This window comes from Bos indicus x Bos taurus, chromosome 2 (genome assembly GCF_003369695.1).
Source record: "Bos indicus x Bos taurus breed Angus x Brahman F1 hybrid chromosome 2, Bos_hybrid_MaternalHap_v2.0, whole genome shotgun sequence".
Taxonomy (NCBI): domain Eukaryota; kingdom Metazoa; phylum Chordata; class Mammalia; order Artiodactyla; family Bovidae; genus Bos; species Bos indicus x Bos taurus.
The window spans coordinates 91162933-91189346 of NC_040077.1; the positions used below are offsets into that span (position 1 = coordinate 91162933).

At 35.4% G+C, this 26414-nt stretch overlaps 1 protein-coding gene across 14 annotated transcripts in view; it reads left to right on the forward strand.

Annotated features, from left to right (window-relative positions):
• The window catches only part of CARF (calcium responsive transcription factor), a 78602-nt gene that overhangs the window by 17515 nt on the left and 34673 nt on the right, over positions 1 to 26414 (forward strand). For 9 of the 14 annotated variants that reach the window (XR_003514902.1, XR_003514903.1, XR_003514901.1 and 6 more), the window contains 8 exons: positions 978 to 1107; positions 1956 to 2040; positions 6804 to 6993; positions 13529 to 13649; positions 19930 to 20073; positions 20675 to 20908; positions 23018 to 23180; positions 24147 to 24210. Coding sequence is in view for 11 of the 14 variants with exons in the window: in XM_027564709.1 (XP_027420510.1) it covers positions 978 to 1107; positions 1956 to 2040; positions 6804 to 6993; positions 13529 to 13649; positions 19930 to 20073; positions 20675 to 20908; positions 23018 to 23180; positions 24147 to 24210 (1131 nt within the window). In the remaining 3 variants the exon portion in view is untranslated. Of the gene's footprint in view, positions 1 to 127; positions 195 to 977; positions 1108 to 1955; positions 2041 to 6803; positions 6994 to 13511; positions 13650 to 19929; positions 20074 to 20674; positions 20909 to 23017; positions 23181 to 24146; positions 24211 to 26414 lie in introns of those variants that run through there. The other 5 variants (XM_027564790.1, XM_027564780.1, XM_027564753.1 and 2 more) reach the window with 4 other exon arrangements.

A 26414-nucleotide genomic window follows, 5' to 3' on the forward strand; every position in this document is an offset into this window, starting at 1 on the left:
TTCAGAAAATCACCCCATGAAAGTCAGTGCTAAAGTGGATTTCTTTGGGTAAGATTGTGAACTGAATGATTAGAAAAAGTTTCTTAGCCCAAATAAATTTCAAGTTCATTTTTCAACTCCTGTCTAGGTTAGCTGTCTATTTCATTTTGGAATTCTATGAAGCTGGTTGACTCTTGCTTCCTCCCAAATGACCAGTGAGCATAAAATAAATTCTTCTTAACTTTAATAACAGTAATAATAACAGCAATAATAACAAGAACATAGTGCTAATAGCTACTGGAGACATTTTTATATTTGTATTTTTATCAATATTGTTGTTAGGCATATGACATTCATTTGTAAAATATTCTTCTCATGTCCTCTTTGCTCTCTTCTTCTTTACTTTGTTCCTTCAGATTCCGAAAGAATCATGCTCCTTATTTATTTTATTCTTTCTTTACCTATTTAATATCCCTATTATCCCTATTAGTTCTCTTCCTTTTGCTTTCTTTCCTTTTCCATCTATTTGAATCTCTTTTCTAACATCATAGCTACACTGTTGTGATTTTTTCTTAGATAATGATTTAGGGTAGATATTCTTAATTTAGTGTTATGATTCTGTGTCTTTGATAGCAGTTGTTAAAACTTAAGAGAAAAAACATAGTTTTCAGAAAACATAAACATGATATAGAAACAAAAAGGAGTTAGTTTTACATTTTCTTGTTATATTGAGGTTCTTTTAATATGTTACTTCTGCCATTTTTATATCCTAGCTGTTCAATATAAGTTCCAAAACTTAATTATAAAGCTTCAATAATCAGTTTTACAGTTTAAAAGCAAGTTTATCAGAGAAATTCTCAGTAAAGTATTATAAGTTTTATTATCTTTAGCTTCAGAGCATATCTTCCCTTTCCTGTTTCAAATATATTAGTTTCAGTTAGTTACATTCTCATCGTCTTTTAAGGTATTAATGTTGCTTTGTTCTTTCTCTTGTTAAGATGTCTCTGAAGAGAAACCGAGTGACAGAAACTTACCAGCTGTAAGAGTGGATGCTCTAGCAGACAGTAACAGTAGTTACGTTCTTCATCCACAGGCATCCCTCACATTGCCCAAAAAGACAGTGACCAGGTGAGTCAGTGGGAAGGAGGAGCTCATCTTTGTATATCACCATGGAAATCACTTTTTACGATATCACATTTACAGCTGGCTGCCTATAGAGAAGATCAGAAATGCAAGAAATGAAACAAGTCATCATCAAGTACATCTTTAAATCATTTTGATAGCATCTTGGCAACAAGAAAACTACTTTAGAAGCTGTAAAAGATCAAAGTGCTACTTTACCTCAGTGACGCTTGCTTGTTATCTTTGAAGAAACCTGAAAACATCTAGCATTAATAGAGTTTTTAAAGTAAAGAAATATCTATTCTAGGCCCTATAATTTTTAATGGTTCATCACATTTTATGCATCACATTTTATCACCTCTGTAGTAAATTGTTTAAAATGTTTTTTGTTCATATCTATTTCAACTTTTATTTTTGCCATAAAATAACACTCTTTATAATAATTTAGGGAAATATAGACATGGGTTTTGTATTTATATTTTAATTGTTCTATGAAAATATTTTAAAGTTAACAAGTTAAGTGACATTTAATCTTAGACATAATATCGTGTTACTATTAATAAGTCACTTGAAGATGGTTTATTAGCCCATTTTTTGTGAAATGAAAAATGTATAAGAATACAAAATAAGCTCTGAGAAAGACATATAAAGCAGCTGAATTTGTTAGCAATTGATAAAATACTAATGATTGAAAAAAAGCATAGTTACAGCCATCAGAATAATCTTTCATCATTACAGTTTCTCCTTGATGACTTCAGTATTGTCTTTGACTGGCAAGAGGAAAAAGCAACTGAATGCTCTGTGTGTCTGTGTACCTGGTAATATATATTAATATATATTCTTACGTATCCCAGGATACTTGAAGAACCTCTTTTGGCTCCACTCCAGCCACTTTCTTCTAACACACCTATATGGGCCTGCCGTCTTAGGAGCTGTGAGGTGAGTTAAAAAGTAATCCTTAAAAAAAAAAAAAAAAGTAATCCTTATGTAGATTGACTTAGTTGATTATAACTATAATTCATTGTCTACTTTTGAGTATAACTAATAGAGGCTGTGTCTGTAATATTTTATGTTTGTGCTCCTCATCTATTATTTTATTCCTTAGGGATTATAAGATCTGTTAAAGCAGAGATCATATAAATCCCTTCATTCTTCATTTTCATTTCTTCTCTTACAATCTTTTCCTTGTCTTCCATGAAACTTCATGTTTCTTTATGTTTAATCTTTTAATCATTCCTTCTCTTTCTTTGCCTGCACTTATTTGTTTTCATATTCTCAGTGGAAATTCTTCAAGGTTCACTGTTTGACCTTATCTTGTTTCTCTACTTCTTATCCCTTGAAGAGCTTCCCAACTTTGTTGACTTTAAATTCTCACTTTTATAAAAATGATCCCAATTCTCTATGACCAGTTCTTTAATTCTTCCCTTGCTTTTGTCCCAGATCTCCAGCTACTTACTTGAAGCTTTACTTGAACTTTACCTCAAATTCACCATATCCTAAACAGAAATTATCTAACATACCATAACTAGCTCTACTTCCTAAATTTCTTGTCTGTATAATGACAAATACCATTTTCTTAGATATAAAGTTTTCGATTAATTTATTTTCCCATATTTAGATAATCACCTGATATTTTTAGTTTTTCCTTTAAAGTGGTTTAAAAAGAGCCTCTTCCACAGCTTTTTATAATCTTGAACTCAGTTATAGTAACAGCCTTCCCATTAATCTCTTTGAATCTTCCATTTCTAGTCCTTACTGTGTGGTTTTCTAAAACTACCAATCTTTTTTTTTTTTTTTTTGATGTGGGCCATTTTTAAAGTCTTCAATGAATTTGTTACAATATGGCTTCTGTTTTGTATGTTTTGGCTTTTTGGCCATGAGTCATGTGTGGAGAAGGCAATGGCACCCCACTCCAGTACTCTTGCCTGGAAAATCCCATGGATGGAGGAGCCTGGTGGGCTGCAGTCCATGAAGTCCTAAAAGTCGGATATGACTGAGCCACTTCACTTTCACTTTTCACTTTCATGCATTGGAGAAGGAAATGGCAACCCACTCCAGTGTTCTTGCCTGGAGAATCCCAGGGACGGGGGAGCCTGGTCGGCTGCCGTCTATGGGGTTGCACAGAGTTGACACTACTGACATGACTTAGCAGCAGCAGCAGCATGTGGGGTCTTAGTTCCCTGACCAGGGGATTGAATCCACACTCTCTGCATTAGAAGGTGAAATCTTAACCACTGTACCACTAGAGAAGTCCCTAAAGCTACTTATCTTTACATACTACTTTCATTATCTTTTCTCACTGCCCAGTAAGCTCAGTGTTATTTTTTCCACATCATTTAGCCACTTGTTACTAGCTTTCAAGATCATTCGTAATCTGATATCACTTAATCTTGTCCTATTTTATTTCTTACTTTTCTCCAATTTAACTTTCATTTGTATTAGCCCAGTCTTCTTACTTTATACTAGCACTTCAGAATCTTCCTTTATACCCCCTTCAATTGTTTTTATATCCATTTCCTAATGTTATTTTTTTTCTTCTACTTACCTTTCTAACTACTATTCTTCAAATCCCAGTGCAAGTCCTATATTTCTTTTCTGAAATATTCTAATAGTTATTTTTTGCCTATTTCTCTCTTAAAATTCTTTGAAAATGATTACCATAACCATTCTTAATTATTTGCTATCTTGGGTTATTCATTATTACATAACATTTAGACTGTATACTTTTTGAGGGAAGGGATCATGGTTTTCTACATATAAACCATACATGATAATTAGTATTTAATTATTAAAATGCTTCATTGTTTTAAACATTCTTAAAATACGAGAAGGAAAAGCATTACATCGGTTTTAACATGTTGAGGAAATTTCTTATCATGAAGTCAAACGATGTATTACGTTTGTTAGGACATTATCATTGTTTTTGCTTTTCTAAGTTACATACTTATATGTATGTACAGACAGTAAGATTTTTTTTCCCCTCACCTTTTTGTTAGTCATGGTTTTTCAATGGTTTCTTCCTAAAGTTACTATTCTTGTTCTTTGATGAAGGGTTTTGTTGTTGTTGTTTTTTTAAAAAAACACAATGATTTGTCAACCATGAAATTTATATATTTTTGGCTGTGCTGGGTCTTCATTGATTTCTGTGCAGGTTTTTTCTAGTTGGAGCAAGTGGGGCACTCCTCAGTGCTGTGTGCGGGCTTCTTGTTGCAGTGGCTTTACTGGTGGAGCATAGGCTCTCGGCACATGGGGTCTCAGTAGTTGCAGTTCATGGGCTCTAGAGCGAGGGCTCAGTAGTTGTGCACAGGCTTAATTGTTCCATGGCACGTGGAATCCTCTCAGACTAGGAATCGAACCCGTGTCCCCTGCATTGGCAGGTGGATTCTTATCCACTGTGCCACCAAAGAGGTCCTGATGAAAGTTTTAAAAATCATTATTATAAACTTCATTAAATGCTATGGACATTAAAGCATTGGCAATTAAAGGGCCAAATTACTTCATTTTATACCATGGTACATTGTGTAGCTTATCTAACATCATATATCTTGCAAGAAATTAGTTGAAACTGTTTAACAGCCTGAATTAGCTCAGTGAAGGATTCTTTTTTTTTTCTTCAAGCTGTATCAATAGTGAAAAACATTTTTGGTTAATGACTGAAGAAATATTTTATGCATTTTGCTTTAAAATACTGTTTCCTAGTCCTTTTTACTTTTTTGAGTTTCTATTTAATGATGTTTTCCTTATAGGCATTTTTTAGATTTGACCAAAATTTACTAGTTGGAAAAATTTCAATACTGAATTAAACTTTTATCTCCTGATATGGGTTTGACTACATTGTAGTTCTGAATTTTTCCTTTCACTGACAACATTATATACTCTATTTTATTTGTAAAAACATGTCATAGCTAGACTTTATGTCCCTACTTTTATTTGTAGGGGATATTTTGATGAAGAACTATCTAGGCTAGAAGAAAATTCATAAGCACAGGCATTTTCATTATTTTTAAGGGAAATAATAGATAATGTATTGTTTGGCATTAGATTGTCTCTTTTTATTACGGCTCAGAGTGTACGTACAACAGTATGTTCATACCTTACTTTTGTTAACTGTATTCTTGCCAGGTGAAATATTTAGTCTAATTAGGATCAACAAGATCCCTATTCCACATTTCTGCTCTTATTCCCTATAAGGGAGAAACATGAAAGTGAAGTTGCTCAGTCCTGTCCGACTTTTTGCAACCCCATGGACTGTAGCTTGCCAGGCTCCTTTGTCCGTGGGGTTTTCCAGGCAAGAGTACTGGAATGGGTTGCCATTACATGGAGTCAGTTCTAGATCTAAATGCATTTCAGTTTAAGAGATCACAGTTTAAAAAAAATTCTCTGTTGGTATAAAGAAAGAAAGAAAGTGAAGTTGCTCAGTCATGTCCGACTCTTTGCAGCCCCATGGAGTACCAGGTTCTTCCGTCAATGGGATTTTCTAGGCAAGAATACTGGAGTGGGTTGCCATTTCCTTCTCCAGGAGATCTTTCTGACCCAGGGATTGAACCCAGGTCTCCTGCATTGTAGGCAGATGCTTTACCATCTGAGCCACCAGGGAAGTCCAATTGGTATAGAGAAGTCTATTGGTATAGAGAAAGCTTTTTTCTTAGTTGAGAGATACAAGATAGATACTATCAATTTATTTATATGATATATTTATACATTGCCTTGTTTCAGGGAGAATTTAAGACAGCTTACAAAAATGCTTAAAAATAAATTAGCAAGGTAGAAGTTAAAATGGGAGCTGAAGAATAAAGAAAAACAAGAATGGAAGTATGACTTGAAAGTAAGAATGTTTATCTTAATGAATTATATGTGTGTGTTTACATGCGCACACATCTGTAATCTAAGTATCTACATTTCAAAAGGGGAAACCTAGTTAGTTACTAAGGTCTGTATATGTTAGGTAAAAGCAATTATGTTAATTTCCGTAAGATAAAAGAAAACCGTAACTATTTTTGATACTAGGCCAGAATTTCTCTCAGAGGAAGATCTTCATTAATAGAATATTGATATAATAAGCAAATTCTTTGACATCATTTTTTATAAGAGATAATGATCACAATTTTCATAGGTTTTCAAATAGATTCATTCATCATATCAAAATCTTATTTCAGGAACTTCCCTGATGGTCCAGTGGTTAAGACTCCATGCTTCCACTGCAGAGAGCATGGATTGGATTCCTGGTCAGGAAACTAAGATCCTACATGCCTTGCAGCCAATAAATAAATGAATAAATACATTAAAAAAAAAATCTATTTCAGTAGAAGAAGCCCCACAGGGAACCAGTACTTTGTGGCTAATTTTATGTTGATCTAGTTGGATCCGAGGATAGAATTTTATTTGGAAGAATCAATACACAATATGTTCTTCAAGCTATTTTCACTAAGTATTAATTCTCTCAAACAAGGTTTTAATAAAGATACTTTGGCAGTGAGTTTGGCATTATACTCTAACAAACTACTACAAAATATCTTTTTGATGATGATGTTTGAATTCAGCTCAGACCTACTGGTTGTAATAGACACCATTGACCTGAGAGCAGAAATAACATTCTCTTTTGCAAGATTATGAGTCTTTCATCTTAGGCAACCACCTTATTAAATTTCTTGTACAATGAAGCACAATTGTTGATAATTTTGTTACTGAATTTCTACATGCAGAAAATTGGAGATTCATACCGTGGCTACTGTGTAAGTGAGACTGAATTGGAAAGCGTCCTAACATTTCACAAGCAGCAAACACAGAGTGTTTGGGGGACCCGCCAGTCTCCGAGCCCAGCCAAGCCAGCTACGCGCTTGATGTGGAAATCCCAGTATGTCCCATATGATGGAATCCCATTTGTCAATGCAGGTACTTTAGTAAAGATTTATTTTTAAAAGTTCAGCAGCAGCCATGATCCATTGTGAAAATGTGATTTTCCTAAGGTGATACATTTTTATTTTGGTAGATGACAACTGACTGTTAATTGGTGAAAATGTGTATTAAACTGAAAAGAAAACTTACAGTAAATATAACCAATTATTTTATGTTGTAAAATTATATTTTAGTATGTTAGGGTAAATAAATAATATTTTATACTGAAAAATGAGAAGTAAATAATTAAATTCAAGGTAGATCTATTTAATAAAAATTAAGCCATAGAGCAGTTTTATTATTTTAAATATGTGAACCTATTGTAGTTGGATTTCCCCCCCCCATCCAATCCAGATATTCTTTCCTTCTGTCTTGATTTGTCTTGTGGGGAAAAAAAAATCACTGTTTGTTTTATATAGCTTAATAACTCTGGGGATACTGTATAGTATTGGTATACAATTTGGAATTATGATATAGAATTCTGATATTCTAACATCAGGTGTGTTACAGCATTCTCAAACACTGTGCTAGTACTTACTAAAGTAGTAGAGTTTCAAGCAAGTCCCAAAGTGTCATCCTAGGACTAGTCAGACCACAAAGAACCTAAGAATAAGTTATTTGTTTCAAAACTATGTGGGGTGAGCAATTCTACACGAAGAGTTGTAGACTCATCTTGGACCTCTGAGGGTAAAGAGAACTCCTTAGAGGAAGATGAGATAAACGTAACCCCTTCTGCACAGGTTTTATTCTCCTGCCTAGTTCTAATCCCTTTTTTTTTGTTTTAATTAATATATTTTTTAATTGAAGGATAATTGTTTTATAGAATTTTGTTGTATTCTGTGAAACATCAATATGAATCAGCCATAGGTATACATATATTCCCTCCCTATTGTCTAATCCCTTCTTAACTCTCCTCAGGCAGCTACTGTATGAATATGGTGTGTATTTTTGTACTTCATCATACATATTTGTATTTATAATATTTTTTATTATTCTAAATATTTTAAAGTATACGTAAATAGTAAAATATAGACATTATTAAGTAAACTTTTGACACACTCATTTTGAAAATTATCTATATTGATACTTACAGATTCTGGTTAATTCTATTTCATTATTATATAATTTAATATCATATAATATGGACTATTACATAATAAACTGTTGCTTAAATTTGGTCTTTTCAGCATGTGACCAAACTGTAGTTATTTTTCTACTAATGATCATTTATGTTGTCTCCAACTTTTCAATATTACAAAGAATTTGATAGTCTAACCTCCAAAATATATATTTTCTGTTCAAAAGTGTGAGTAGTTTTCTAGAATATTAGTTTGAAACACAATTTCTTTGGGTCAGAAGTCCAAACTAGTTTTTTAGTTTTGTGTGCATTAAAGAAGTTGTGAAGTATGTGAAGTATGCTCACTTTGTCTTCGCAAGATTATCACAAGTTGCTCTCTGAGATGATAGTTCAGGTCCAAATCCCTTCTCGAAATTTTTTTTCCAGATGTATTTCAGAATTCTAAATTTTTTGGACTGTAATATGATAATATTATAGAATGCTCCCAGCAAGTATTCTATAGGCAATATTACATGCTCAAATATAGTTACAGTAAAAGGAATAAATAAAGACTATAAATAGCCCCATGAAGTTCACACCAGGTTTTACAGCCAAATGTATTCCAAACAATTTTGTTTTCTCTGCTTTTTAAATTTCAAAATCTTACATGAGGGATTGACAACCTGTATTAATTTTTAGTCCTTTCAGCAATGTATGAAAATTTCCCTTTCCCACATTTGTTCTATGATTTAGCATTGTCAGATTTAAAAACGTCTTTATATTATGAGAATTTTCATATGGACATCAAAGTAGAGGTGATAATATATGAAATCTCATAACTCCATGTATCCATCATCCAGCTCTGACAAGTATCAGCATGTGGTCAGTCTTGTGTCATTTATATCCCTATCTACTTCTTCATTCTCAAAGGTGATTTCACAGGAAATTCCACATATTATTTCATCTATAATTACTAAGGTATATAATATATACTAAAGTATGTATCTGAAATATAAGGATTCTTTACATATATAAATGTAACAACAATTCCATTATTGCACTTTAAAAGAATTAACAGCAATTTCTTAGTATCATCAACTGTCCAATGTTCGCATGTTTCCACTTAGCTCATAATTTTTTTTCAGAGGTTTGTTCAAATTCACATGCGAACCAGGTTCACAGATTAAATTTGGTTAAGTTTCTTCTCATCTAAAAATTTCTCTCTTTTCCTCTGGGTAGTTTGTTCTGTAGAGTTTGCCATACTCAAGATTTTGCTGCTTCTGTCTCAGGTGTTTTTTTTTAACATGTTCTTTAATCTCCTGTATTTCCTATAAACTGTTAGATCTAGGAGTTTGATTAAATGAAGATTTAATCTTCATTAAAGTATTTTGGAAGAATACTTCATAGGTGTGCTGTATACTTGTTATTGCTACCTATATAGCATTTTTAACTTTAAGACTGATCAGTAGATTCAGTTGTTTTAGAGTATTGTCAGATTTTTATTTTTGTCAATTTGAGGAGGGTGAGAGTATTTTACTGTTGTTTTAATTTGCATTTCCCTGCTTACTAGTGCATTTGAGCATCTTCTTATTTGTTTATTTAATAACCTTTTTTTTCTTTCTGAATTGCCTGTTCATAGTCTTTGCCCATTTTTCTGTTTGGTAGTTAGTTTTTATTTTAAAAAAATTATTTATGGTTCTTTATATTCTGCATATTAATTCTTTGTTTTATGTATTATAAAATAGTTTCTCAAGCTGATTTTCCTTTTACCATTACTTAGAAGAAGTTAGTATCATTTTTATCAACATTTTTACTCATGATTGGTGTGTTTGGCTTTTATTTGCAAGGTTTACTGTACCCTACATAGATTAGGATATTCAACTTAGCATCTTAAATTGTATAGTTTTCACATCTACTTATTTGTATTATATATTGCAGTGTAACAAATTACCCCAAATGTGGTGGGTGAAAGCAACAAACATTTACTGTTTCACAGTTTCTGTGGGTCAGAAATGCAGGAGCAGCTTAGCAAGGAGGTTCTGCTGCAGGTTCTCTCACAAGAATGCAATTAAGGTGTTGGCTGGAGCACAGTCATCTTTGGGCTTGTCTGGGGGTGGATCTGCTTCCAAGCTGACTCCTGTGGCTGTTGGCAGGCTTCTTTCTTGTTGGGTGGGCCTTCTCACAGAGCTGCCTCACCATATGACATCTGATTTCACCCAGAGAGAGCAATTGACTAAGAAAGTATCTTAAGATGGAAGTCATAGTCTTCTTATAACTTAATATCAAAAATAAATCCTGTCACTTTTGCCATCTGAGCCACCAGGGAATCTACAAATGGACACACCAGATGGTCAATACCAAAATAAGATTGATTATATTCTTTGCAGCAAAAGATGGAGAACCTCCATATAGTCAGTGAAAACAAGACCAGGCCCTGACTGTGGCTCAGATCATGAACTCCTTATTGCCAAATTCAGACTTAAAGAAAGTAGGGAAAACCACTAGACCATTCAGGTATGACCTAAATCAAATCACTTACGATTATACAGTAGAAGTGACAAATAGATTCCAGGGATTAGCTCTGATAGACAGAGTCCCTGAAAAACTAGGGATGGAGGTTCATGACATTGTACAGGAGGCAGGGATCAAGACCATCCCCAAGAAAAAGAAATGCAAAAAGGCAAAATGGTTGTTTGACCAGGCCTTACAGATAATGGAGAAAAGAAGACAAACAAAAAGCAAGGACAAAAGGAAAGATACACCATTTAAATGCAGAGTACCAAAGAATAGCAGGGAGAGATAAGAAGCCTTCCTTAGTGATCAATGCAAAGAAATAGAGGAAAACAATAGAATGGGAAAGACTAGACATCTCTTCAAGAAGATTAGAGATTCAAAGGCAACATTTCATGCAAAGATGGGCACAATAAAGGACAGAAATGGTATGGACCTAACAGAAGCAGAAGATATTAAGAAATGGCAAGAATACACAGAAGAACTGTACAAAACAGATCTTCACGACCCAGATAATCACGATGGTGTGATCACCCACCTAGAGCCAGACATCCTAGAATGAGAAGTCTAGTGGGCCTTAGGAAGCATCACTACAAACAAAGCTAGTAGAGGTGATGGAATTTCCGTTAAGCTATTTCAAATCCTAAAAGATGATGCTGTGAAAATGCTGCACTCAACATGCCAGCAAATTTGGAAAACTCAGCAGGACTGGAAAAGGTCAGTTTTCATTCCAATCCCAAAGACAGGCAATGCCAAAGAATACTATCGCACAGTTGTACCCATCTCAAAGGCTAGCAAAGTAATGCTCAAAATTCTCCAAGCCAGGCTTCAACAGCACGTTTACCATGAACTTCCAGATGTTCAAGCTTGATTTACAAAAGGCAGAAGAACTAGAGATCAAATTGCTAGCATCCTGTTGTATTATTGAAAAAACGAGAGTTTCAGAAAAACATGTACTTCTGCTTTATTGACTATGCCAAAGCCTTTGACTATGTGGATCACAACAAACTGTGGAAAATTCTTGAAGAGATGGGATACCAGACCATCTGACCTGTCTCCTGAGAAATCTGTATGCAGGTTAAGAAGCAACAGTTAGAAGTGAACATTCAACAACAGACTGGTTCCAAATCGGGAAAGGAGTACGTCGAGGCTGTTATATTGTCACCCTGCTTATTAAACTTAAATGCAGAGTACATAATGAGAAATGTTGGACTGGATGAAGCACAAACTGGAATCAAGATTGTTGGGAGAAATATCAATAGCCTCAGATATGCAGATGACAATACCCTTATGGCAGAAAGGGGAGAAGAGCTAAAGAGCCTCTTAATGAAAGTGAAAGAGGAGAGTGTAAAGGCTGGCTTAAAACTCATTATTCAGAAAAGTAAGATCATGGCATCTGGTCCCAGCACTTCATGGCAAATAGATGGGGAAACAGTGGAAACAGTGAGAGACTTTATTTTGGGGGGCTCAATATTACTGCAGATGGTGACTGCAGCCACGAAATTAAAAGACGCTTGCTCCTTGGAAGAAAAGTTGTGACCAACCTAGATAGCATATTAAAAAGCAGAGACATTACTTTGCCAACAAAGGTCTGTCTAGTCAAAGCTATGGTTTTTCCAGGAGTCACATATGGATGTGATAGTTAGATTCTAAAGAAAGCTGAGCACCAAAGAATTGAGCTTTTGAACTGTGGTGTTGGAGAAGACTTGAGAGTCCCTTGGACTGCAAGGAGATCCAACCAGTCCATCCTAAAGGAAGTCAGTCCTGCATATTCATTGGAAGAACTGATGTTGAAGCTGAAACTCCAATACTTTGGCCACCTGATGCAAAGAACCTACTCATTTGAAAAGACCCTGAGGCTGGGAAAGATTGAAAGTGAGAGGAGAAGCGGATGACAGAGGATGAGATGGTTGGATGGCATCACCAACTCAATGGACATGAGTTTAAGTAAATTCCAGGAGTTGGTGATGAACCGGGAGGCCTGGCGTGCTGCAGTCATGGGGTTGGAAAGAGTCAGACATGACTGAGTGACTAAACTGAACTGCACTGTCCTGAGCACTGAAGAATTGATGCTTTTGAACCGTGATGTTGGAGAAAACTCTTGAGAGTCCCTTGGGGTACAAGTAGATAAAACCTGTCCATCCTAAAGGAAATCAGTCCTGAATATTGATTGAAAGGACTGATGCTGAAGCTGAAACTCTTAATACTTTGGCCACCTGATGCAAAGAACTAATTCATTGGAAAAGACCCTGATGCTGGGAAAGATTGAAGGTGGAAGGAGAAGGGGATGACAGGGGATGAGATGGTTGGATGGCATCACCGACTTGATGGACTTCAGTTTGAGCAAGCTCTGGGAGTTGATGAAGGACAGGGAAGCCTGGTATGCTGCAGTCCATGGGGTCACAAAGATTTGAGCATGACTGATCGACTGAACTGACTGATGACTTCTACCATAGTCATTAGAAGTAAGTTAATAAGTATAGCTCATGCCCACAGGGATGGAATTACCAAGGACATGAGTACCAGGAGCCAGGATCATTGAGGGTCATCTTAGAGGTTGGTAATCACATGATTTGAACAGCTCAAATAGAAATAAGGAAATCAATTATAAAAGGAAATAAAAATATAAAAGACTTTCATATTTGTTAACAAATGTAGCATTTGCTAATTTTTACTTACAAAGTAATTTTATTATTAAAATTATGTGTATGTAAATATCAGTTGACATTCAGTGGATGTGGTGTTTGCTGATTTCCTTACATAATTTGATACGATTGGTAAATATTATAATAAACTTTTATATTTATGGGTTTGTATATCTCAGTAGGACTGATATTTTCTTTCCTTAAGATTGTGTAATTGGAAGTATAGATTTTGTCACTGCTACTACCAAGTAGTTTTTAATCTAGCACCCAGAGCAGATGGATACTTGAATTAATATCAATAGTTGGTTTTGGCCCACAGGGAGTAGAGCTGTCGTAATGGAGTGTCAATATGGGCCAAGGAGAAAAGGTTTCCAGTTAAAAAAAATTGGAGAGCTGGAAAATAGGTCTTGTCAGCTCTACAAAGCCACTTGTCCAGCCCGGTAAGCTTCATATTTCTTTTATTTTTTATTAAGTACTTATATTTGAATAGTTAATATGCACATGTGCATGTTTTTATTATGTTTAAGCTGTGCTGGAAACTATACAGTGAAATCTGTTTCCTCTTACCCTGCATGTCCCACTTGAAGGCAACAACTCTTACCAGTGTCTTGAGTAACTTTTCAAAGATATTCTGTATATATGCCTATTATATATCTCTCTCACTTTTCCCTCATAAATGTTGAAGATCACTAATATTTTCTTTCCTTAAATTTCGGTAGTAGCATACCTTCTTTTCTTCTATAAATTCACATGGATATATTTCCATTCTGAATGCCTAATGTGGTTATTTGCTCAAAACTATTGTTTCATACTAGTGTGATTGTAGAGACATATACTACTATATACACTTAAAAATTGTTTTAAATTTAGGTATAATTGATTTATAATGTGTTAGTTTCTGCTATACAACACAGTGATTCAGTTATATATGTAATTACTCGTTTTCATTTTCTTTTCCACTGTAGTTTATCACAGGATATTAATTATAGTTCCCTCATTATATTGTAGCACCATGGTGTTTTACTGTATGTTTTTTTATTCATTCTCAATATGTCTCAAAGCTGGCACCATGGCTGTGTATAAATGAGCTGATTCCTTCTTTTTATTAACTGATCAATTGATTTTAAAAATTGAAATATAATTGACATATAACATTATATTAGTTTCCTGGTTCCATTTTAATAGCCATATAATATTCCACTTGTAGATGAATTATCGTTTACTTAGCCCTCCAACAATGAACTGTAGGCACTGAGAAGTATTCTTCATTATTATTTATGAAGCTGCAGCTAATAACACTGTAGCTATTTCTATATTAATGGAATAAATTCCTTGAAATTAGATTGTTAGGGCAAGTATTGTGTTCTTTTTAAATGCTGGCAGTTGTTGGAGAGTTGGAGAGTTGCTTGGTAGTGATTTTACCAATTATATTCACAGCAGCAATATATAAGACCAACATAGTCAGTTTTAGGTAGAATAGGACTACTGAGTAGTCATTGCTTTGACTGAGGATGAAAAATGTACACCAATGAAAGACTTTTATAATGTCTTTCAGTAATAATATTCTGTTTCACACATTTATAGTGTTTTAAATCATAAGATAAAATTTAAAAGTAACACGTAAATGTTAAATTTAGTTGAGCTTTGAAATCCTTATTTTAGCAATACATGTCATATCACAATCTCAGCATTCTCAAATAGTTTTTAAAGCCAGTTAAGCTTTAATCTGATAATGTTAACTTTAGACAGTGTTAAAACCTGACTGTTAAACATGACCATTAAACAATTGCTTTGAAGTATAAGCAATTTAGAACTTTAGACATAACTTGGGAAAAAGTCACTATATGTGAAGAAATTATTTTATTCTCAATCATTCTAAAAGTACTTTTTGAGTATCTAATATGTACCAGAAAGAATGAAGTGACAGAGGCAAAGCAAAAACAACACCCAGTTGTGGATGTGACTGGTGATGGAAGTAAAGTCTGATGCTGTAAAGAGCAATATTGCATGGGAACCTGGAATGTTAGGTCCATCAGTTCAGTTCAGTCGCTCAGTCGTATCCGATTCTTTGCCATCCCATGGACAGCAGCACGCCAGGCCTTCCTGTCCATCACCAACTCCCAGAGTTTACTCAAACTCATGTCCATTGAGTTGGTGATGACATCCAACCATCTCATCCTCTGTCGTACCCTTCTCATCCCACTTTCAATCTTTCCCAGCATCAGGGTTTTTCAAATGAGTCAGTTTTTTACATCGGGTGCCCAAAGTATTGGAGTTTCTGCTTCAGCATCAGTCCTTCCAAAAAACATCCAGGACTGACTTCCTTTAGGACGGACTGGTTGGATCTCCTTGCTGTCCAGGGGACTCTGAACAGTATTCTCGAATACCACAGTTCAAAAGCATCAATTCTTCAGCACTCAGCTTTCTTTATAATCCAACTCTCACATGCATACATGACTACTGGAAAAACCATAGCTTTGACTAGACAGACCTTTGTTGGCAAAGTAATGTCTCTGCTTTTTAATATGCTATCTAGGTTGGTCACAACTTTTCTTCCAAGGGACAAGCTTCTTTTAATTTCATGGCTGCAGTCACCATCTGCAGTGATTTTGGAGTCCAAAAAAATAAAGTCTTTCACTGTTTCTACTGTTTCCCCATCTATCTGCCATGAAGTGCTGGGACCAGATGCCATCATCTTACTTTTCTGAATGTTTAGTTTTAAGCCAACTTTTCACTCTCCTCTTTCACTTTCATCAAGAGTCTCTTTAATTCTTCTTCACTTTTTGTCATAATGGTGGTGTCATCTGCATATCTGAGGTTATTGATATTTCTCCCTGCAGTCTTTGTTCCAGGTTGTGCTTTATCCAGTCCTGCATTTCTCATGATGTACTCTGCATATAAGGTAAATAAGCAGGGTGACAATATACAGGCTTGACATACTCCTTTCCCGATTTGGAGCCAGTCTCTTGTTCCATGTCCAGTTTTCTCTGTTGCTTCTTGACCTGCATACAGATTTCTCAGGAGGCAGGTCAGGTGGTCTGGTATTCCCGTCTCTTCAAGAAGTTTCCACAGTTTGTTGTGATCCACACAGTCAAAGACTTTGACATAGTCAATAAAGCAGAAATAGATGTTTTTCTGGAACTCTCTTGCTTTTTCCATGATCTAGCGGATGTTGGCAATTTGGTCTCTGGTTCCTCTGCCTTTTCTAAATCCAGCTTAAACATCTGGAAGTTCACAGTTCACGTACCATTGAAGCCTGGCTTATAGAATTTTGAGCATTAATTTGCTAACATGTGTGATGAGGGCAATTATGCAGTAGTTTGAGTATTCTTTGCATTGCCTTTCTTTGGGATTGGAATGAAAACTGACCATGAATTAAGGCAAATTGGAAGTGGTCAAAAGGAGATGGCAAGAGTGAACATCGACACTTTAGTAATCAGTGAACTAAAATGGACTGGAATGGGTGAATTTAACTCAGATGACCAATATATTTACTACGGTGGGCAAGAATCCCTTAGAAGAAATAGAGTAGCCATCATAGTAAGCCAGAGTCCAAAATGCAGTTATTAGATGCAATCGCAAAAATGACAGAATGATCTCTGTTTGTTTCTAAGGCAAGCCATTCAATATCACAGCAATCCAAGTTTATGCCCTGACCAATAATGCTACAGAAGCTCAAGGGAATTGTTCTATGAAGACTTACAACACCTTGTAGAACTAACACCCCAAAATGATCTCCTTTTCATTATCGGGGACTGGAATGCAAAAGTATGAAGTCAAGAAACACCTGGAGTAACAGGCAGATTTGGCCTTGGAGTACAGAATGAAGCAGGGCAAAGGCTAATAGAGTTCTTCCAAGAGAATGCACCGGTCATAGCAAACAGCCTCTTCCAACAACACAAGAGAAGACTCTACACATGGACATCACCAGATGGTCAACACCGAAATCAGACTGATTATATTCTTTGCAGCCAAAGATGGAGAAGTTCCATACAGTCAGCAAAAACAAGACTGGGATCTGACTGTGGCTCAGATCATGAACTCCTTATTGCCAAATTCAGACTTAAGTTGAAGAAAGTAGGGAAAACCACTAGACCATTCAGGTATAACCTAAATCAAATCCCTTAAAATTATACAGTGGAAGTGACAAATAGATTCCAGGGATTAGATCTGATAGACAGAGTCCCTGAAGAACTATGGACAGAGGTTCATGACATTGTACAGGAGGCAGTGATCAAACCATCCCCAAGAAAAAGAAATGCAAAAAGGTGAAATGGTTGTCTGACGAGGCCTTACAAATCGCTGAGAAAAGAAGAGAAGTAAAAGGCAAAGCAGGAAAGGAGAGATATACCCATTTGAATGCAGAGTTCCACAGAATAGCGAGGAGAGATAAGAAAGTCTTCCTCACTGATCAATGCAAAGAAATAGAGGAAAACAATAGAATGGGAAAGACTAGAGATCTTTTCAAAAAAGAAAAAAAAATAGAGATACCAAAGGAACTTTTCATGCAAAGATGTGCACAATAAAGGACAGGAATGGTATGGACCTAACCGAAGCAGAAGAAACTAAGCAGACGTGGCAAGAATACACAGAAAACTATACAAAAAATTTCTTCACGACCCAGAAAATCACAATGGTGTGATCACTCACCTAGAGCCACACATGCTGGACTGTGAAGTCAAGTGGGCCTTAGAAAGCATCACTATGAACAAAGCTAGTGGAGTTGATGGAATTCCCATTGAGCTATTTCAAATCCTAAAAAATGATGCTGTGAAAATGCTGCACTCAATATGCCAGCAAATTTGGAAAACTCAGCAGTGGCCACAGGCCTGGAAAAGGTCAGTTTTCATTCTAATCCCAAAGAAAGGCAATGCCAAAGAATGCTCAAACTACCGCACAATTGCACCCATCTCACACGCTAGCAAAGTAATGCTCAAAGCTCTCCAAGCCAGGTTTCAATGGTACATGAACCGTGAACTTCCAGATGTTCAAACTGGATTTAGATAAGGTGGAGGAACCAGAGTCAAGTTGTCAACACCCATTGGATCATTGAAAAAGTGAGAGTTCCTGAAAAACATGTACTTCTGCTTTATTGAGTATGCCAAAGCCTTTGACTGTTTGGATCACAACAAACTGTGAAAAATTCTTGAAGAGATGGGCATAACAGACCACCTGACCTGACTCCTGAGAAATCTGTATGCAGGTGAAGAAGCAACAGATAGAACTGGACATGGAACAACAGACTGGTTTCAAATCGGTAAAGGAGTACGTCAAGGTTGTATATATTTAACTTACATGCAGATTATTTCATGAGAAATGCCAGGTTGCATGAAGCACAACCTGTAACAAAGACTGCCGGGAGAAATATCAATAACCTCGAATATGCAGATGACACCACCCTTATGGCAGAAAGTGAAGAGAAACTAAAAAGCCTCTTGATGAAAGTGAAAGTGGAGAGTGAAAAAGTTGGCTTAAAGCTCAACATTCAGAAAACGAAGATCATGGCATCCGGTCCCATCACTTCATGGGAAATAGATGGGGAAACAGTGGTAACAGTGTCAGACTTTATTTTTTGGGCTCCAAAATCACTGCAGATGGTGACTGCAGCCGTGAAATTAAAAGACACTTACTCCTTGGAAGGAAAGTTATGACCAACCTAGATAGCATATTTAAAAGCAGAGATATTACTTTTCCAACAAAGGTTCATCTAGGCAAAGCTATGGTTTTTCCAGTAGTCATGTATGCATGTGAGAGTTGGACTGTAAAGAAAGCTGAGTGCTGAAGAATTGATGCTTTTAAACTGTGGTGTTGGAGAAGATGTGAGAGTCCCTTGGACTGCAAGGAGATCCAACCAGTCCATCCTAAAGGAAGTCAGTCTTGCATATTCATTGGAAGGACTGATGGTAAAGCTGAAACTCCAGTATCTGAAGCAAGGAATTGATTCATTTGAAAAACCCTGATGCTGGGAAAGGTTGAAAGTGGGAAAAGAAGGGGTCAACAGAGAATGAGATGGTTGGATGGCATCACCGACTCAATGGACATGATTTTGAGTAAACTCCGGGAGTTGGTGATGGACAGGGAGGCCTCGCATGCTGCAGTCCATGGGGTCGCAAAGAGTCAGACACGACTGAACTGAACTGAACTGACTCTGTGCCCAGCAACGACATTGTGTATCTTGGGAAGGAGGGAGATGGAACATTGAGATGATAAACTTCACATGAAAAGCAATATAATATTTGAAGAAATTAAAAGATGGATAAATAAACTAGAATCATATAGAATGCTCTGAGTGCTGCTAAATCATTTTTACTTGATTAAGGCGCAAATAGATTTCAACAGTGGTACAAATGTGAAGAATTATTATGGCGTTGATATAGCAAGTGGATGTAAGAAATGATATAATGGTGGCTAGAAGCCCCAGAAGGAGGGCATTACAGTAATTAGGCATGAGCAGGAGAATGGAGAAGAGACAGATCCAGGAAAAAAAAAGTTAGTTTCATAGTGTTTAGACATTTTTACTAAAGTAATGACTACTGTTAATTTGCTAAGTGTTATATACTGAGACTATGGCATATCTTTCACATAATGATCTGAATGCTTTCTAGATAATCAAATTTTCTCTAAACTTTAGTAATGCTTAAATTAAACTTCTGTTTGACAAGTTAGATAATCTTGAGATTATAGTTTAATGGAGCAAATTCTTGTTTTTCTTATGAAAAGGATTTACATTAAAAAAGTACAGAAATTTCCTGACTATAGAGTTCCTACAGACCCCAAAATTGACAGGAAGATAATCCGAATGGAGCAGGAGAAAGCCTTTAACTTGCTAAAAAAGAACTTGGTAGATGCTGGTGGTGTTCTTAGGTATGACGTTTACATTGTTCTTGTATTTACAAGTTACTGTGTTCCTTTTACAAGAATTCTGTCTATAAGAGAAATTATATTATGTTTTCCAATTATTCCATTAAGAAATAGTTTCTATAAGGTAGATGTTGTATTAGTAGCTCCCTAGGTATTAAACTGATTTGCCATGTATAAGTCATTGAGTTCATCAACCCCATGTGGATAATTTTGACCAAAGAATTCTGTATACCACATGGAAGTTTTTTCCCAACATGATAAACTCATATTTGGAAACACGTTTTATTATATATTTAGTACTTTCTTGCAACCTGATTTACTATAGCCTACCAGGCTTCTCTGTTCATGGCATTTCCCAGGCAATAATAGTGGAGTGGGTTGCCATTTCCTTCTCTAGTGGCTCTTTTTGACCCAGGGATCAAACCCACATCTCCTGCATTGGCAGGTGGATTCTTCACCACTGAAGTACTTGGGAAACACTTAATATGATATTATTATATATAATTTTTCAAAAAAATTATTCCTTCTCTTGATGAGTATTAACAGAAGTATATAATTCTTGCCTTTTTCTAGTAATATAATTTTAAATATTTTCTCTCATTAGGTGGTATGTACAGTTACCTACGCAGCAAGCTCATCAGTATCATGAATTAGAGACTCCCTGCCTCCCTTTATCATCTTCCTCCTTTCCCATATCTTCTCTTGAAGAAGAAGAAGCTGCAATTAGAGATGAGAATTGTACATTGCCCTCACGTCTACATCCTCAAGTAGCACATAAAATTCAAGAATTAGTATCACAGGGAATAGAACAAGTGTATGCAGTTAGAAAACAGCTAAGGTACAGTAGAAACAAATTGTTCTTTTATGTTTTTCATTTTTGTTTGCTGGTTTAAATAATACACTTAACATTATAGACATATTCCAGGATATATGCTATCAATATGCAGGGAATATAGTTTATTAACATATTAAAATAATATTATTTATGTGTTGATCACTTTTAGCAGATGCTTTGCAAGCCATGAGTAATGATTTGAATTACTCATTTGAGATATTCTATGTTCAGATTTGGCAAATTAGACTATTTTAAAATGATATATATATTGAATTATATACTAAATACCTTTATAGAAAGAAAATTTTGAGCAAAGATTTTAAAACATTGGCCAAGATATTTGTTTTAACCCATTTGAAATGTGCAGTTAAATTTTATTGAAACAAAATAATATGAGCAATTTTTTGTCTAATGAAATTTTATATGTAGTACTCTGTGTGTGCATGCTAAGTCACTTCAGTCGTGTTCGACTCTTTGCGACCCTGTGGACTGCAGCCCGCCAGGCTCCTCTGTCCATGGGATTCTCCAGGCAAGAGTACTGGAGTGGGGTGCCATGCACTCCTCCAGGGTATCTTCCCGACACAGGGATCAAACCCATGTCTCCTGTGGCTCCTGGATTGCAGGTGGATTCTTTACTGTTTAGCCACTGGGGAAGCCCCATATAGTACTCTGGTCTAATTTTATTGGTACTCAGGATATAATAATAATAATTATTATAAATATGAGGCATTTACTATGTGTGTGCCAAATAGTATGCTAAGTACTTTATAGGCACAAGCTCATTTATTCCTATGACTTTATAAATTTAGTGTATTTATCCTCATTCTTCAGATGAGGAAGTGGAGACTTGGGATGGTTAAAGAGATATAGCTAGAAGTAAAGTCTAGGTGTACAACCTTGCTCTTCACCGTGGTTTCTGCTTCTTAACTGACCTTATTCCTGCTGGTTACTGTGTAGTCAGATCTGAATGAGTATTTCCCAGGATTATTTCTTAATTAATACATGACTTCTGTTTAACAGATTTCTTAGACATTTTATGTTTATTTACATTGGGGCATTGTTAGAACAGAGCCAAAGTTTGGTAAGCCATCCACTATTTTACTAAACCTAAATCTTAAGAACAAAAGTATGATATAGCTCTGCAATATGGCCTACTGAATATAATGCACAAAGCATGTGTATATTTAATTTTATTATTTCTTTTTATATATTTACTTTTTATACCATCTTGTGGCAACATTGCCTTTTATTTCTATCTTTTTGGTCTACTTGTAAAATTTGAGCAGATCATTTTTCATATATTATTTGAAGACTTTTGAAAGCAATGAAATATATTTATATGTGTAAATTTGTTATAGGCCTAGTCTGTCTTAGTTACTAGCCTGGTGTATGACTTTGGGCAAATTACTTAATTTCTGTAGCCCTTAGTTCCCTCTTCTGTAAAGTCGGAATGTTGATTATACTTACCTCACAAGATTATAGGATGGGTTAAAGGAGATACTAGATGTAAAGTCAGAGAAGGAAATGGCACTCCACTCTAGTACTCTTGCCTGGAAAATCCCATGGATGGAGGAGCCTGGTGGGCTGCAGTCCCTGGGGTCGCTAAGAGTCAGATATGACTGAGCCACTTCACTTTCACTTTTCACTTTCATGCATTGGAGAAGGAAATGGTAACCCACTCCAGTGTTCTTGCCTGGAGAATCCCAGGGACGGGGGAGCCTGGTAGGCTGCCGTCTATGGGGTTGCACAGAGTCGGACACAACTGAAGTGACTTAGCAGCAGCAGATATAAAGTGTTCAGGTCAGTGACTGACAGAGTAAGCATTCAAAAGCATACTATTTTTGAACTGAAAATAGTGATTTCATTAAATTCATAAAAATATCAAAGCTCATTCTAAGATATGCAGGTGTTTAACCAGTGAAAATATTACCTTTCTTTTAATCTGCATGAATTCTATGACTTAACGTGTTGAAAAAAGTAGAAAAATATAAATTACTTATAAAGCTGTAAATCATACTTTACAGAATTATATGCTAAAAGAGAACCTTTCTCACTATAACTAAATTATTAGATTGCTAGATTATGTTTTTATTCTATTTTATATTTCCACAGAAAATTTGTCGAAAGGGAACTCTTCAAACCTGATGAAGTACCTGAAAGACATAATTTATCCTTTTTTCCAACTGTAAATGATATAAGAAATCACATCCATGAGGTACAGAAATCCTTGAGAAATGGAGATAATATATGTAACTCAGAGATTATTCCAGCAACGGTATGATTACAACTGTAATTTCTTGTTTTATTACCAATGGTCTTTCTCAGCTAATTCGTGGTTGCTATTAGGCCATATAAATAACTGTGATGTAAGGAAAAATAGTGTTTTTCCCCAAAATGTAAACACTGAACTCTTAGGTGATGATTTAACTAAAATGTTTTTTATTACTCCCATAAAAAGAAATTTAAGTGAATTTCTAGCCGTGACTATAATAACAATAGTAATCTTCACTTAAAAATCAACATATTTTATCTCCATAAAAGTATATCTTATTTATGTGACAGATATTTATTGAGTGCATAGTATGTATATCTCCACCTCTTTTTAAATATGTCAGCAAGTTTAAATAGAATAGTATAGACTTGAATGTGATGATGTTGGTTCTATATGCTCTCTGCGGATGTAAAGCTTACCTCATACTCTGATAGTGTAGTTTCCCCCAGCAAAGTGGCCATTTCTACCTACTCTGAAGAGAGTATAAACTACCCAGAAACTGCTGATAGTAATATACACAATGGTTACCTGGAAATTACCCAGAAACTACTAATTGTGATACACACAATGATTTTGGCATTAAAATCTCAAGTAACAGTATCTGCTGTCTACATTTTTAATTTCTAGATTCAGTAACTGAATAGTTTGAAATTTGTTACTAAGCTTGAGCTACTCTTCTTTTCTATCCAAAACGCTTAGTCATTCACTATCCAAAATTCAGAAACGAAAATAGATTTGAGTACCAGTAGTCTTTGTCAAATTCTTGCTATCTGAACTTGGGAAGATAATTTATTTGAGTAGTTAAGTATACTTATGCTTTGAGAATGTGAACAAGTGAAGAAAGTAATTATAGAATACAGCACATTTATACTATGATTGGGTAAGATATGACAGTTGCATTGCTATTTTAAAATAGTTTTAGAGATAAATGCTTTGTTCTTTTTACTGAAGTAAGTGTTCCCATTTCAGCTTCAATGGACTACAGATAGTGGGAATATTCTCAGAGAGACTGTGACAGTTACACTTGCAGAAGGTAGGTTATCTTGAATAATTCAATTTCAAGATATAAAATCAAGCAGTGTTAAAAGATATTATCTCATCTAATTTGTCTCATCTAAGTTATGGATAAGGAAACCATGGCCCAAAGAGGCAAGAGCAACTATGTTAGGATTTATCAAAAATATTTCTAGCTATTTAAATTTCCTATGTATATATCAGATTTTATTTTTATGATTGAAATTTTGAGGCTAATGATTATTAGCCTGGTTTACTCTAAAGCTAGGCTAATTTCAATAGTAATAACTCTAAGATACCTTGATCAGGAAACTATTGTCCATTTTGTATGGTTTGCTTTTTCTCTTATGTTTCTTACTCCTGTGTTCTCTCCATATTCCAGGCTTATTTCAGCCCTTTTGTTCTGTCTTTGAGAAATGTCTTTTCTCCTCTTCTGAGTGGCAAACTCCTCTCACCACTCAAATTGCAGTTTCTTTGGCCTTAGGTGCTTTCTTAACTTCATCCCCCTATGTAAATTTGGATATTCACTCTTTTTTATTTACCTCTGCATTTAACATGCTATTCTTTGTTTATGGATATATATCTTTTATTATGATTTGGGAATTGTGTTTTTTTTTTTTTGTAAATGCAGGTACAAAGTTTGTTACCAGAGACATAGCACAAAAAGTGGGACAGTACACAGAGAAATGGTTAGTTTAGTTAAGATGGAGGGGCAAGGCAGAGATATACACCCAGAGAGAAAGGCTGTTGGCGTTCCCCCTAGTGAGGAGGAGCTGAGAATCATATTCAAATTAATATCCCTAGTTCTTAGCATGCTGCTGCTGCTAAGTCACTTCAGTCGTGTCCGACTCTGTGCGACCCCATAGACGGCAGCCCACCAGGCTCCCCTGTCCCTGGGATTCTCCAGGCAATAACACTGGAGTGGGTTGCCATTTCCTTCTCCAATGCATGAAAATGAGAAGTTCTTAGCATAGTGGCTTCTAAAAACTTAACATGTAAATAAATACTTTAAAATAAATTAATAATATGTAGAATACAATTTTTTTTTAGTCTTTGGCTATTGACCTTTAAGAATTACTTTGCTTATAGAATAGCTTGCAGATTGTTTAGAATTATTCTTTTGTTCTGTGTATATTTAATTCAGTGTATGCTGAGCATAGAAAAGTAAGTTTCTTGCTTCATTGAATTTAAATTTTAGGAAGATAAAAAGACTACAGCATATTCTAATTAAGTACTATAATGAATAGTAATGGTATTACAATGAGAGAGAGTTGACAGTATTACCATGATAGAATTGTGCCAAACTATGTGGGAACAGTGATAGAGATATGTAACTTAGTCCAGAGAGTAGGGAAGGGACATTTGAGAAAGTGACGTTTATTTTTATTTTTTTAAATTAGAGGACAGTTGCTTTAAAACGGTTGTTAGTTTGTGCTGTACAGCAAAGTGTATCAACTGTGTGTATACACATATCTTCTGTTTTTTGGATTTCCTTCCCATTTAGGTCACCACAGAGCACTGAGTAAAGTTCCCTGTGCTATACAGTAGGTTATGATTAGTTATCCATTTTATATATAGTAGTAGAGAGTGTGACTTTTAAACTGAGAACTGAAGAATGAATAGGAATTTACTAATCAAAGGAATAGCATGTTCAAACGCTAAGCAAGAAAGAGGATGCCATGACCAAGGAACTTAATGCTTAAGTGGTCTTAAGTAGAGACAGTGGTTGGAGATAAAACTGAATAAGCATAATAGATTTAGGAGGTCCTTTCACCTTTCCAAATGAAAGGTGATAGTGGTGTTGTTTGCAGTTGGTGACATTTATACAAGAATTAGGCACATTTAAGAGTTATCTTCAGTTCAATTCAGTCTCTCAGTCTTGTCCAACTCTGCAACCCCGTGGACTGCAGCATGCCAGGTCTCCCTGTCCATCACCAACTCCCGGAGTTTACAGTCTCATGTCCATTGAGTCGATGATGCCATCCAACCATCTCATCCTCTGTCGTCCCCTTCTCCTCTCGCCTTCAATCTTTGCCAGCATCAGGGTCTTTTCAAATGAGTCAGCTCTTTGCATCAGGTGTGTCATCTGCATATCTGAGGTTATTGATATTTCTCCCGGCAGTCTTGATTCCAGCTTGTGCTTTATCCAGTCCAGCATTTCTCATGAAGTACTCTGCATGTAAGTTAAATAAGCAGGGTGACAATATACAGCCTTGACGTACT